Source organism: Talpa occidentalis, unplaced genomic scaffold, assembly GCF_014898055.3.
Source record: "Talpa occidentalis isolate TD23 unplaced genomic scaffold, MPIMG_talOcc4v2.1 talOcc4.7, whole genome shotgun sequence".
NCBI lineage: Eukaryota > Metazoa > Chordata > Mammalia > Eulipotyphla > Talpidae > Talpa > Talpa occidentalis.
The window spans coordinates 77,839,559-77,852,875 of record NW_023605083.1 but is presented as its reverse complement, the minus strand read 5'-3'; the positions used below and the strand labels follow the sequence as shown (position 1 = coordinate 77,852,875).

At 47.9% G+C, this 13,317-nt stretch overlaps 1 protein-coding gene across 6 annotated transcripts in view; it reads right to left on the bottom strand.

Moving 5' to 3' along the window:
* Window positions 1-3,551: 3,551 nt before the first annotated feature.
* LOC119231451 (spermatogenesis-associated protein 31E1-like) overlaps window positions 3,552-13,317 on the bottom strand; it is an 84,654-nt gene continuing 74,888 nt past the window's right edge. For 2 of the 6 annotated variants that reach the window (XM_054688568.1, XM_054688563.1), the window contains exons 3-6: window positions 6,504-6,662; window positions 5,773-5,830; window positions 5,222-5,282; window positions 3,552-4,960 (exon numbers count right to left, since the gene is read on the bottom strand). In XM_054688568.1, coding sequence (XP_054544543.1) covers window positions 3,637-4,950 — 1,314 coding nt within the window. In that variant the 5' untranslated portion in view covers window positions 4,951-4,960; window positions 5,222-5,282; window positions 5,773-5,830; window positions 6,504-6,662 and the 3' untranslated portion in view covers window positions 3,552-3,636. Of the gene's footprint in view, window positions 4,961-5,221; window positions 5,283-5,772; window positions 5,831-6,503; window positions 6,698-13,317 lie in introns of those variants that run through there. The other 4 variants (XM_037493192.2, XM_054688567.1, XM_054688565.1 and 1 more) reach the window with 4 other exon arrangements.

Genomic DNA, 13,317 nt, shown 5'->3' with positions numbered 1-13,317 from the left:
TCACACGTCATGGCAACAAATACAAGGGACATTTGTCTGGTTTTAGACTTTAGGGCACCCTGAAGACCTTTATTTCAAAAGATTGAATAAGGATCATTTCCTTTAATCCCATTAAAATAGTGAACTTGACAAATGCATCCAACTCGTCCTAAGGCATTTTCCTTTTGTGGTTGAATTAACCTTATTTATAAGATTGTATGGGTTTCAGGTGTGCGGATGTGTGTATCAACATCACATATCCTTTAAAGCGTTTCCTCCAGGACCTTTTCCCTTATTGCTTCTATTTTGTCCTCATCATTATACTTAAGGTGATCAGAACAGGCTTGGTCTCCAGATGTTCAGAGCTAGCCTCCCCGAAAGGTCCACTTTTTATAGAGATGATTGCCAAATAAGGTCTATTGACCTTATTTGGTCAATAGAGTCCTAAAAGCACAAGTGAACAAGGTACCACCTCACTGGCTACCAAGAAGAATGAAAATTGGGGTGTTCGCCAGGCTAAGGTTAGCTCCAGAAATAACATTTCTATCAGAGAAATCTGTGTCCATACCAGGGCAAAGTGTAATTACAGAGCACAGGTTGCTGTCAGATGTGTTCACCCTCGTTTTCCTTATGTCCTGGGCTCCCACCCCATTCCTCAGCTAAGTATGTCTACCCTCCAATTCCACACTGAATATGGACTCTTTCTCTTTGTGTAGATCACACAAATACATGAAATTAAATGGATCCTTGATGTTGTTTTCATTCCTTGTTCAGCCCAAAAAGAACCTAGAAAGGAAAAGGAAACCACCCCCCACCAACCTCACAAAACTATCTGCATGGGATGCAGTGTAAAATAAACAATGCAATGCACTAGACTACTAGAGGATGCCCATGACTGTGGTCCTTCATTTGTGATTCAATGTCATCAGAAGGGAGTAGGCAGAAAAAAAGTTACAAAACTGCATGTTATGAGAATCAAAATAGGTAGTTTCTTGCGGAGCAAATTAGGCCAAAAGAACCTTCATGTCAGCTCTGCTCCTGCTAGAGAAAGACAGTTGCCTGCCTTCCCAGTGGATAATCTGAGAAATGTACCCTAGACACATGCTTAATAGGTGCTGTCCAAATGATTCTAACAAGGAAAGGAAAAGGCATTGCTTATAAGGAACAAGAAAGTGCTCAGCTCACAAATGCTCACTGAGGAGCACCTTCTGGACAGACAATGTGAGCATCTTTGCTTAGCAATATCTACCTTCTTTACATTAATGCACACTTTTATGATTGCTGTGTACATTATTCAACTCAGATGTTAGGGTGCCCCTTTGGTAACTGAATTACCATGTGTCTATCTGAAATGTAGATTAAATAATATTTTTTTTGAATTTCAATGTTTGTGCTTTTATTTTTATTTAAATATTTTATTTTATATAATTCTTACATCTTTTTTCATTTTTGCACAATGTATGCATTTTCATTTTGGTTATATTCCCCTGTAGATTAAATAATATACTTTATTAAGCTATCAACCTACATGAAGCAATGTGTTCAATAATGCAAATAAAAAGAAGCCTGATTGAGTCTTAGAAAAGCTGCATTTCTAAGACTTTTTTCAAAAGTGAATTCTCCTAGGTAGTCTTGTCAGTTTACGCTATGTGAGCTGAAGGACATTGTCATATCCAGGAAACATGTGAGGGCGTTGCCATATGTTGAGGAAACAAAAAAATTAAGTAGCATAAAATGGAATCTAGTCAGACAGTTGGCTCATTTGTAAAAATCTTCATGTAATCATTGCCATTCCATTTCAAAGTAAAACAAAGCCCACATGCCTGACATCATCTGCTATGCACAGAAGAACTTGCAAGCTGTAGAACTACCTGGGAGGCAAGAACAACCTCACATGCCTTTTGCTGGTTTATTTTGTATCTAGAACATATTTGCTGTGCCATATGTTACTTTATTACTGAAATAAGGAGTCAGCTTCTTTTTGGTCAGATCTGGCTCCTCATGAATTTCAAAAAGCATGACATTGACCACATTTGGATGATAGTGAAAACTGTCAAATGCGGTGTTTTCTCTTACTGGGTGTTGGCATCATTTCACTTATGTTGATTCTCTAAAGTGTGAGACAGAGCTCAGCTTAACGAAAAACCTTGAAATAAAAGGTATCCCAAGTATACAGGTCGAATACATAATCCTTTTGTTAAGACAAAATATATTACAAAAGGACAATAATGAGTCCCCAGCAGGGAGTGCCAGGTGGAGCAACACTGAGGAGGTCTGAGTGTCTTGAGGATCCTCCTCCTGTGCTGGCAGCTGGCTGAGTCCACCATCTGTGAAGGACCTGCCAGTGGAGGACACTCAGGCACCCTGAGAATGCCCATGAGGTTGCGCCAGGTCTGTGAGCAGGCTCTGGGTGGAGGGCTGCATGTGGGAGCCTCTGCCTGGGGTCTCTGTGCAGGCCTGGGACAGGGCTTGGTGTGTGTCTGTCAGGGGTCTCTGTGTGGGTGTCTGCCCAGGAGGGTCCCAGACACAGGCTTCAGGGAGAAACTGGCCAGTGCTGTTCTGTGTCCCTCTGCCCAGTATCCTGGGTCCAGGTCCCAGGTGAAGGTCACTCACAGGTGCTGGGGGCAGGGCGAGCCCCTTCATGGGATGAGGAAATTAGTGGAAGGGGAACCCAAAATTGGGAGTGATGCCCCGAGCTGGGCCCACTGCCCCGTGCACATGACACTGCAGGAATGTTCTATGTGTTTCTAGCATCCAGGAGCACAGGCAGTTAGGAGGCAGCTGGGCCAGTGTACAGAAGCGCAGGGTCACCCTCACCAGCACCCATTGGGATAGGTGCCTCAGGCTTGTTGTGACAGGTCCTGTCTGAGGGTCTCCTTCCACACTAGTCTCTGAAGCAAGCACACTAGAAGGCCAGAGATACTTGCCATGGGATTCCAGGCCAGTCCCTCAGCCACCAAGTCCTCTCCTGTCTTCTGGGAGATGTGCTTGGTGGTGAATGAACCCCGTGAGACACTCCTAAGCTCCCCAGTCCCTTTCAGACTTCTTAAAGGTCCTTTGAGAGGGTCGAGAACCTTCCCTGCTTGAGCAGTTTGCTCCTTTGGGAATCTGACCTCCTCTGAGGAGCTGCAGGTGGCTGGTCTGGTCAGGGCTATGGTGTTCACCTGTGTGGGGATACTTGGAGGCCATGCTAGTTGCTGACTCCTAATATCTCCTTCCCTCTCTGTAGGAGGTATTGATGTGCTGGGCAGCATCATCTGACTGTTTCTGGGCCACTTTGCTCTTGATCCCACTCCCCACTGTGTTCACAGTGACCCACACTCAGAGGGGGACAGGGCATAGTCTCTCCCCTGCTCCATTGGTGGGTCAGTCTCTCTTTGGGGCAGGAGGACAGAGTCCTTGGCAGCTTTCTGCCCTCCACCACACCCCTGCCTCATATCTGGTCACCAGCCTGGAGTGATGAACATCCAGGGGCATCGGTCTTTTTGAATCTGCCTGAGCTTTCTGATAAAATGGGATCCAAGGATGTTTTTATTTTTTTTTTAAAGATTTTATTTATTTTTGTTAACGAACTGGGTTGTAGGCCAGAGGTTTGGGGTAGGGGAGGGTTCATCAGAGACAGATTGGAAGCAGATAATTCAGATGTACTGAAATACACTAAGGGTAGAAGTGGGCAACACAGGAGAGGTCTGCTGGGCCATGTGGGTCAGCTCCCCGGCTGGAAATGGAACTCAGGCTGTCCAGGTGGGCTGTCACGGTTGAAGGGCTGATATTTAACACCAGGGAGGCCCCAACTCTCAGGATGTTTTTTGTGTACTTCCATGGGCACCTGGTAAAGGGCCTCATTATCCTTCTTTTTGACAATGACAGAAGGGTCTGGGAGTGCCCAAAATCCTGGGAAGAGATGGAGGGTACTTTGCTGTGTCCTGCTTGCAAGTTTCTATGCACAGGGACTGAAGACTTGCTTTCTAGCTGCTTCTGCAGGAGGTGATTTTGAATTCCCATTGGACTGAATGTTCGTGACCTTTTCTGCGATGGTGGGCTAGATGCCCCACAGAAGCCACTCTGGGCTGGTCCGGATGGTGGTGGGATTGGAGAGGAAGGTGTGACATGGGTCTGGGTCTTGAACTGAGCCTGAGGTGCAGCCCATGATTGGGTTCCAGAAGGAGTCCAGTGTTGGGGTTGGAACACAGGGTGACTGTCTGACTCCTCTGTCTCTTTTCTCTCCTTCCAAACTTTCATTTGTACTCTCTTCTGCATTAGGATCTCCAGTAGCTTCCGGAGGTCAGGGCTGATAAAAATCGGGCTGCCAGCCTCCACCTCGTGTTTTTTAGCGTATCCCCAGAATGGGGCCCCTGTTGGGGGACCTAGAGGTTCCCCTCTCCCAGACTCAGGTTGTGACCACTCTGAGAGGCTCAAGGCTTTGGCAACTCTGGAATCACACCAGGACACAGATGTGAAAGGACGGGTTGAGCGTCCTTGGCCTGACATGGTTTGGATGGGAGACTGTGTCCAAGTGATTTGTGGACAATAGTATGGGATATTGGTCATTGGTAGTGACAGTCGGTCACACTGAGGAGGAGTCAGGCTAGAGCCTGGAGATGGGTGGCCAGCAGATGCCATGAGAGATGGAGGCCAGGCCTCTGAACCAGGGGGCACCGAGGGGCGAGGTGAAGGAGCAGGTGGATGGGGGCAAAGGCTCTCCAGGGGAGGAGGAGTGTCTGATGGCTCAGAGGCAGTCAGGTATGACTCTGAACTGTCAGAGAGTGAGGAAATCATGGGTCCTGGTGAGTGGGTGGAGGCCAGATGTAAGGAGTGCTGGGTTGGAGAAGCTGACAGGTTCACGGCAGGAGTAGTATTTTCCACACGCTTCCCTGGAGGCTGGTGGGATCTGGTAGGTGCTCCTTGCCATACCTTGCCCTGGGGGTCATGACCTAAGGGCTGATGGCAGCTGCCCTTTTCAGGGTGCATCCTCAGGCGGCTGCAAAAGACAAGAGGCACAAGCTATGGCCAAGAGCAAAGAAACTGGGAGGCCCAGGCAGGCCTGGTAGGGTGGGCACCATATCCCAGGCTCCCTCCACTGCCCCAGGCCAACCTCAAAATGGTCCTGCTCTGGCACCCATGGGTATGAACCGTACTCTGTCCCCAGAGTTCACTGTCCCAGATTAACCCCAGCAGGCAGGAGCCCTGGGTACCACCCTGGGCTCAAGGTGAATGCAGGAGAGAAGGAAAGATTCTTTACCGTTGCCAAAGTAAAATCAGCTCTTGAGCCTCTTCTGCTTCTTCTAGAAAATCTTTGAAACCTGGAAATCAGGACACCAGTTCCCATGGTAAAGGTAGGAACCCAGGGACCTGACAGGTGGCTGAGGACCTGCCCTCTAGGAGACTGTTGTGGGCTTTGTCTTGAGCCCAAGGCCACCGGATAACTGAGAGTCAAGGCAAGACTCAGGATGGGGCGCCCTGTCATTTACAAGGTTATTGCAACCCTGAGGCTTCCCAGAGGAATCTGAGCAAGTTAAACAATTTGTCTCCAGCTGGACCTGGAGGACCCAGGTCCCTGGCCACCCACTACAGGTCCACTTCTGCCGTGTGTCCCTGCCCGCAGCACACATTGCCTACCATGTCTTCTGCTCCTGGAATCTGGGAGGTGTCAGGGCTCCATCTCATGTCAGGAGCCTCCCCCATGGCTCTGTGCCTGACGGATGAGCCCTGGCATCCTTGGAACTGGAAGCAGGGACTCAGGATCAGGAGAAATGGGGTGACACTCGGTCAGGCTGACATGAAGCCTCTCACCTTTTGAAACTCCATGTTTGTTTCTGCTTCTGCCTTTTGCCTTCAGCTCCTTTTGATGCTGAGAGATGAGAAGAAACAGGGTCTGGGACCCATCTCTCACTGTCCTCTCTAGCTGCACACGTTCAGGGCACATGAACGTGACTTTCCACATTTCTTTTCCCTCTCCTCATTTCTAAAGTGTTCCTTCCTGGAACATCACAAAAAGGATCTTCTGTGTCAGACCCATCATGGGTCTCTCACTCTCTACCCAAGAAACACAAATCCTCAGACCTCCAGGTGCTGAGCTCTGTCAGGTCAGGTAGGACCTGCTTCCTGGGACCAGCGCTCTAATCCGTCCTGCTCAGAGGCTCCAGGGTCTCTGCACGCCCCCCCATAAACCTCATATGAGGAGAAGCTGACCCATACACTGGCCACAGCAAGGCACCTGGGGAACAGTGCTCGGGAGCCTCGCCTCCCGTCGAGGTCACCTCTCTCAGGCACCCTATACTTGGGTGCCATTTGGACTTTGCCCTGGAACATCTACTGACCTAGACCCCGGGTCTGAGATCTTCAGATAGAAATCCTAGTGCCCACTCACACCCCTGTTTGCCCTGGCTTGTCTCCAGAATCATGAGGTTCTATTCTTTACTGAGAAAAGATGATCTGTTCTCTCGCTTCCCAGGAGTCTCTCACATGACTGTGGACAGAAGAGAGAATCCTGTGGCACTGGGTCGGGCCCAAGGGCTTCTTACCTTCCTGGAGTTTCTGTCCCTCCGAGGTGGTGGTAAGGATGGAGTACTCTGGAGGCAGGCAAGTAGCAGGAAGAAGAGCCCCCACCCACACAGGAAAACGAAGATGGTATCCGTCACCCAGCCACTGCAGCTGGAGCTCAGCCCACAAGGCACAGCGCTCTTCAGAGACAAGAGATAATTCTCCATGTCTGAATCGCATAGCTGCTCTTGAGCAACTGAGCCCTGGGGGTGCACTTGGGGCCTAAACCCAGGCCCTCATCACAGAGCTGGGACTTTGTCACAAAGGCTCCTGAGGACAAGGGGCTGCGAGTCAGAGGAGGAGGCGAAATCCCAGCCCCTCCCTTAGTTTGCTCCACCCTCTGCTGACCCTTCAGGGCCGCCCCTCACCCTGTTGAGAGTCCTCATCACCTCACTAGTAATTCCACCTGCAACTCTGTTATTTCTTGGTTCCTTTGCCATCAGTAATTCAGCACCATCAATTTCATATCCTTGGAAAGTCTTAGGTTGTTCTTAGAAATATTACTTATGTCTCTGGGAACTATACACTTAGGGGACTGTCTGAAACACCAACTTCCCCCATAATGCGTTTGTCCTTTCATCCACCCAAACACAGAATATAAATATCCTTTACATTTATTTGTGAATTTTGTGAAAAAAAATTAAAAGCTTTTATTGCAGTTAATCCCCACTCTTTAACTAGAGAGGCTAATAGAAAATTGAATAATTGTCCAACACTTACAAAGCTAAAGAAGTATGAAATTGAAACATTTAAACTTCCTATGCATATATTCATAAGTTTCTGGAATTTTTGCTTCTGAAATTGATCAAAGTTAAACTGAAAATATTTGCAACCCTCTGTACTCAAGTACACATGTGCATGCCCAGCCACACACACATCTTCTAAAACATCCTGCATTTTCAATTAAGTGTCAAGCATTTCAGTTCAAAAGGCCTCCTGCAATTTATTCTTGTAAGTAGGACTGCTAGCATCTCTTTGAATATCTCATCCTTCCCACCAAAGTTTCTGATTAAAGTTTTGATCATTCTTATTGTGGTCCCCCTGGATACAAAGACGAGTTTTACTTTCGGCATTTTCAAAGTAGTACCACCATTTGACTATGAGTCGAAAGGTGGATTTTTTTTGTTTTTAACTTAGTAGAGAGAAACATTGTCTGTGGATTAATCATTTTCATCACATTTGTTAAGTTTTTAGCCATAATTCTACACATTTTATTCTTCCTTTTTCTTCCTTTCTTTCTGGGACTCTCATTCATACATGTGGTGTGCCTAACGATGTCTCACAGGACAGCTTTCTTCAAACTCTTTTCTCTTTGTTCTTCAGAATGCTTAATTTCTATTACTCCACCTTCAAATCTGATGATTCTTTTTTTTTTTTTTTGCATCTTAATGTGCCCTTGAACCCCTCCAACCAGTTTTTCATCTCTGCTTTTGTAATTTTCACTTCCAGATTTTGTTCTCCCTCCACCAAATCTCACATACCTCTTTGATTTGCCTGCCCCCCTACATCTCCCCCGTGTTCTCTCAGGTAACCATTCTATTCATCTTGATAAGTTCAAGATTTGTTCCAACTCTTCAATGCAAAGAAGTGTTTTGTGTATTTATATTCGACAGGTAAGTGAAAACGTTGATCTGTTGGACTTGTTTTACTCAGCATAATCCCCTCAAGGTCCGTTAATATTTTTATCCCTGAATACAAACATTTCACACTTTAGAGAAGATCTAACTTCAACTCTTTAAACAATTAATGAACAGTAAGGAAATTTCCATATCACGTTTTATAAGGCCAACATTAGCTTGGTCTCAAAACCAACAATGACAGCACAAATGGAAAACAAAGGTCAGTATCTCTGATGAACATAGATGCAAAAGTCCCCGAGAGAATCTTGGGGGATTAATCTGGCAATACCTTAATTGAATCATCCATCATGACCAAGTAGATTTAACTGCAGAGATACAAAGTTGTTTCACATACATTATGCAAGCAATGACATTCACCACATCAACAAAAAATGGAGAAAATTCACACAGTCATTTCGAGAAAGCATTTCACAAGATTCCACTCCCGTTTATCAATAAAGTTTCTAATGAATTGGGAAGAAAAGGGACATATATCCACATAATAAAGTCCATATAGTAAAACCCACAACTCAGTGTTAAAAAACTGAAAGAGGGCCTCCCCGGTGGCGCAGCAGTTGAGCGCTGGGTTGTGAAGCTGCCCGCAGCCTCTGCAGCGCCGGTTCGATCCCCGGCTGCTCCCCGGCCACCAGAGGAGGGTCCCACATGGTGCGCAGACCTCTCCTGCCGCCCGCTGCTCCCCTCAGCAGTGTACTTCAGTCCTTCTGCCTGCTCTGCTCCCCGCTCTGGCTCTGGTGAATTCTCTCACCCTCCCGCACTTCTGACTGTAACCAGTGCTTGTATAAATAAATAAAAATAAATCTTTAAAAAAAAAAAAAAAAAAAAAAAAAAAAAAAAAACTGAAAGATTTCAGACCACCCTGGTTGGTGCTCAGGGTTTAAAGACAGCATAACAAGCTATCTTAGCCACTGCAACATGAGTTCAGTCCCCAGCCAAGGAGATGACCCACATGGTGCAGAAGACATCTCTTGTCTCATCCACTGCTCCCCTCAGCAGTGAATTTCAGTAGATCTGTGTGTTCTGCCCGCCCCCCACTCTATCTCTGGTGAATCCTCTTACCTCCCATCCCTTTGGCCTATACCCCAGTCCTTGTATGCATAAATGAATCTTAAAAAAAAAAAAAAAAAAAAAAAAGAAAGGTTTTCCCCTAAGAATAGGAAACTGACAGGTATGTCAACTCTCTTCAGTGATATTCAAAGAGTATTTGCAGTCCAAGTAAGAGCAGTTAAGCAAGAGATAGACATAAAAAGAATCCAAATTAGAAAAGAAGCGAAACTATGAATATTTGCAGTCCTAGGATGCTCAACCTGTCCTTTTGTTACCTACCCTGTGGGGATTAGAGGGTTTCTAAAGCCTTGAGCCTGTCAGAGTAGTCACATCCTGAGTCCCAGCAATGTAACTTCCCAGCTCCCCACTAAGGCACCATTCTGGGGGGAGGCTAGAAAATGACAGGTGGAGGCTGGAAGCCCAATTTTCACTAGTCCTGACCTCCGGAAACTACATAAGAGAGTGCAGCTGAAAGTTTGGAAGGAGAGAGAAGAGGCAGAGAGGTCAGAGGGTAACCTAAATTCTTTGGGAAATATGTTGAATTTGCTGGATGACACAGAGGATGTCATGGGTGGCCTGCCATTCTGGAGCATGAAAGACAGATCAGAGCAGCTGCTGGATGATAGAAAGCAATCATGTCCTGAGGTTTTGGGGGGCCACTTACAGAAGAAGTGCAGTCAGCTCTCTTGAGGTCTCCCTGATTGGTACAGTGAGTTCCTAAAGGCCCCTATCAAGGTGTCTAGATCTTCAAAAGAACTACACTCTGTCTTGTTGGGACAACTGTTTAATGTCTTACCTGGGCAAATTCATAAAGTAGAATTAGCTTCACATCATTCTTTGGTCCAGCCATTGGTCCAGTCCCCTGTGGTCCAACCCCAACACTTAACTCCTTCTGGATCCCAATCATGGGCTGCACCTCAGGCTCAGGTCGAGACCCAGGCCCACATCACACCCTCCTTTCCAATACCATCAAATCCACGACCAGACCAGAGTGACTACTGTGGGTTATGTATCCCTACAGCTCAGAAAGTGTCATGATTCTGGTCCTCCCTGGTGGCGCAGTGGTTGAGAGCTGGGCTTCAAAGCTGCCCGCAGCCTCTGCATTGCTGGTTCGATCCCTGGTCCCCAGAGAGGGTCCCACATGGCGCGCAGACCTCTCCTGCCGCCCACTCTACCCCTAGGCAGTGTACTTCGGTCCTTCTGCCTGTTCTGCTCCCCGCTCTGGCTCTGGTGAATTCTCTCACTCTCCCACACTTCTGACTATACCCAGTGCTTGCATAAATAAATAAATCTTAATAAAAAAAGAAAATGTCACGATTCTTCATAACAACTGTAATTCAAAACCTGCAATGTCACCTCTTGCGAAAGCTGTTAGAAAGTAGGACTTCAGCCTCTGTGCATAAATAATTACAAGAATCCACCAGCAAAGTAGCCCCCAACATCTCCCAGGACTTTGGGGATTCCCAGGTTTGAAGGTCATTGTTAAAAAGAAAGATAAAGAGGCCCTTAAACAGTTGCCTGCAGGTAACACAAAAGTCATCCTGTGAGGCCATTTTGTCAGGAAATTCTGGCAGTTTCAAAAGGGTCAGATCCCCCTGGATGATCATCTCTCCAGGCTGGTGACCAGCATGCCTTGTACCTTCCCAGAGAGTCCAGGGCTCCGAAGGAGCCTGGACATCAGTGTCCTCCACCAGTGAGTTACACAAGAAGAATGAATCCCTGCAGTTGTCTGTGCTCACTCCGCTCACTGAAATAGCTGGAAGCACAAAGAAGAAGGCTTTGTGTGAGGCATAGGTGGCTCTTGCCACTCAGAATACTCAAGTTTCTCAAACTTTTCAACTTGAAAATGCTTCATCCTTCGCCCCTGCTGCAGTCTGTCTTTTCCAGCTCAGCCATATGTGTATTAGGTGCTGGATCCAAAGGCAATTTAATCAAGCCCTTGGGTTTCAAACCCCACAACTGTTGGGGCAGAGACTGATAATTGAAAATCATTCCCAACTGCACCTAGATGACTTCCTTCCCAGCCCTCTCACCTGCCAGTGAGGGCTCCCAAAAAGGTTCAGGCCGGGACCTCACATGGTCGTCCATACCAAGCTGAGTCCCTGCTGTGCTCCTTCAGGACCGTACCACCAACAGGCTTCCCCAAGTCTGCCAGGCTGATGTGTTCCGTGCAGCAGATGCCTTGGTTTCCAGGAATTAGCCATCTTCCAGAGCTTGGCCAGTCGAGACTGGCAAGCATCATAGGGAATGGATGACTCTCATCCAAAGGAGAGAGAAGTCAGGTGCAGCATGAGCCCCGGCACCTGTAGAACTGGAAAAGGAGCCAGGGCCAGATGCATGCACCCACTCATGAGGAAAAACAGTCCAAGAGGTCCCAAGAAGAGGAACTAAGTTGGCAGGTAGAGGGCTCTGAAGCCAGGGAGATGAGACACCACCCTCTCTTCTGGGTGAGGGCAGAGAGCCTCCAGAAGAAATCCCTGCCATCTCATGCAGAGGGACGGACACCTCAAGAAAGTCCCATCAGGAAATTATGAGTGACTTTCTGCAGTGGGCTTCCCTGGCAAAGATAAAGCCCTGGAAGTTTCCCAGCAAAGTGACAAGCCTGCAGCCACCCCTGCCCAACTCCTCAGACAATCCAGAAGCAGGACACTGAGGAACGACAAGGGTGCTGATGCCCTGGAGTAGAAAATGGATCTTTACCAAGGTTATCTTTCCTCTGAGAGACTCTAGACCCCAAAGTGTGGGCATTTGCCCTGCCACAGAGCTCTCACCTTATCTGAGAAAAGGAGAAGGATGAGCAATAGCCCCTATGCTCACCAAGGCAGCTCTCAGGGCCACAGTTGCCCTAACAGAAGTGGCTGGAGCAGAAACAGGGAGGTGCGACCCAGGGACCCAGGATACCAGCCAGACACTGATAATTGCCGGAGGCCACAGGCCTCCACTCCAGCCCCCAGAGCACACTTTCCATCAAAATCATGTTTCTCCCAGCTTTCCCGATGGGACTGCTTCCTCCAAGGACAGATGAGCATGATGCATACAACAGAGGTGATGCCTGTGAGCACATCTGCTGAGTAAAGTTGCTTTATCATCCCAAATTTGTCAAAATACATGTTTGGTCCCCTGAGAAGAGGGGGTAGCCCCTGTCTGTGAGGAAGGGCAGGGGTCAAGTTCCCTCTTCTGAGGGCCCGCTCTGACTTCATGGGATGGCACCATGGAGGGAAGCTGACCACTTTGGGGCATGCTTGTCCTTACACTGGGCCCTCAGTGCACCTTAGGATATTACAGCATCCTACTAAAAGAATGCAGGGAAGCAGGGAAGAGTGACAATATGAGCAAGTTTCTTAAGACCCAGGCCAAGAGAGGGACTGGCATCATCTGCTTTTTCTTTGCCTGAACTGGGGCTATTTCAGGGAGGGTTGAGCAGAGACTGAAATTCCTCTCAGGTGTCAACAAGTGTGGAAGATGGCTGTATGGAGCTGGGGTGAAGGGTGCTGGTCCTGGGCCCAGATGTGGGAGAACTCTGTCCCCATGCCTTTGGCAGAACAGATGACACCTTCTCGGGGCCTCTTCTCTCCCAATGACAAGGATTGAGGGTGTGAGGGGAGGTTGGTTGGGATTGCGGGGAGGTGCTGAGGATTGTGTCTCATCCTACCCAGTGGAGTGACTGGCCTTCTTGGGCAGTGGAGCAGGGATGATCCTATGTGCAGTCCTGTCTGATTGTGGAACACAGCAAACAGAGTGGGTGGTGGGGAATGGAAGTAAGGTGGCTCTGGGTTGGTCAGAGATTGTGCAGTGAGGCAGGTCAGCACATCACTGCAATCTATAAGCAGAGAAGGGAGGAGACCTTGGGGACCCAGCAACACCACATGGCTCCCTCGAGTCCCCACCCAGGCTACCACCAGCATCTAGAGCAGACTTGCCTCCTACCGCTCTCAAAGTAGGTCAAGTTCCCAGAGAAGCAGAGCCCTAAAGCAGGGAAGTTTGATGTCCCTCTTGATGGACCTCTGGAAAATCTGAAGGGGACTGGGGAGCTCAGTAGGTACTCACAGCCTCATGGTTTTCACTTGCCAATAAGGACCACTCCCTCCCTGGGGACAAGATGAGGTCTCAA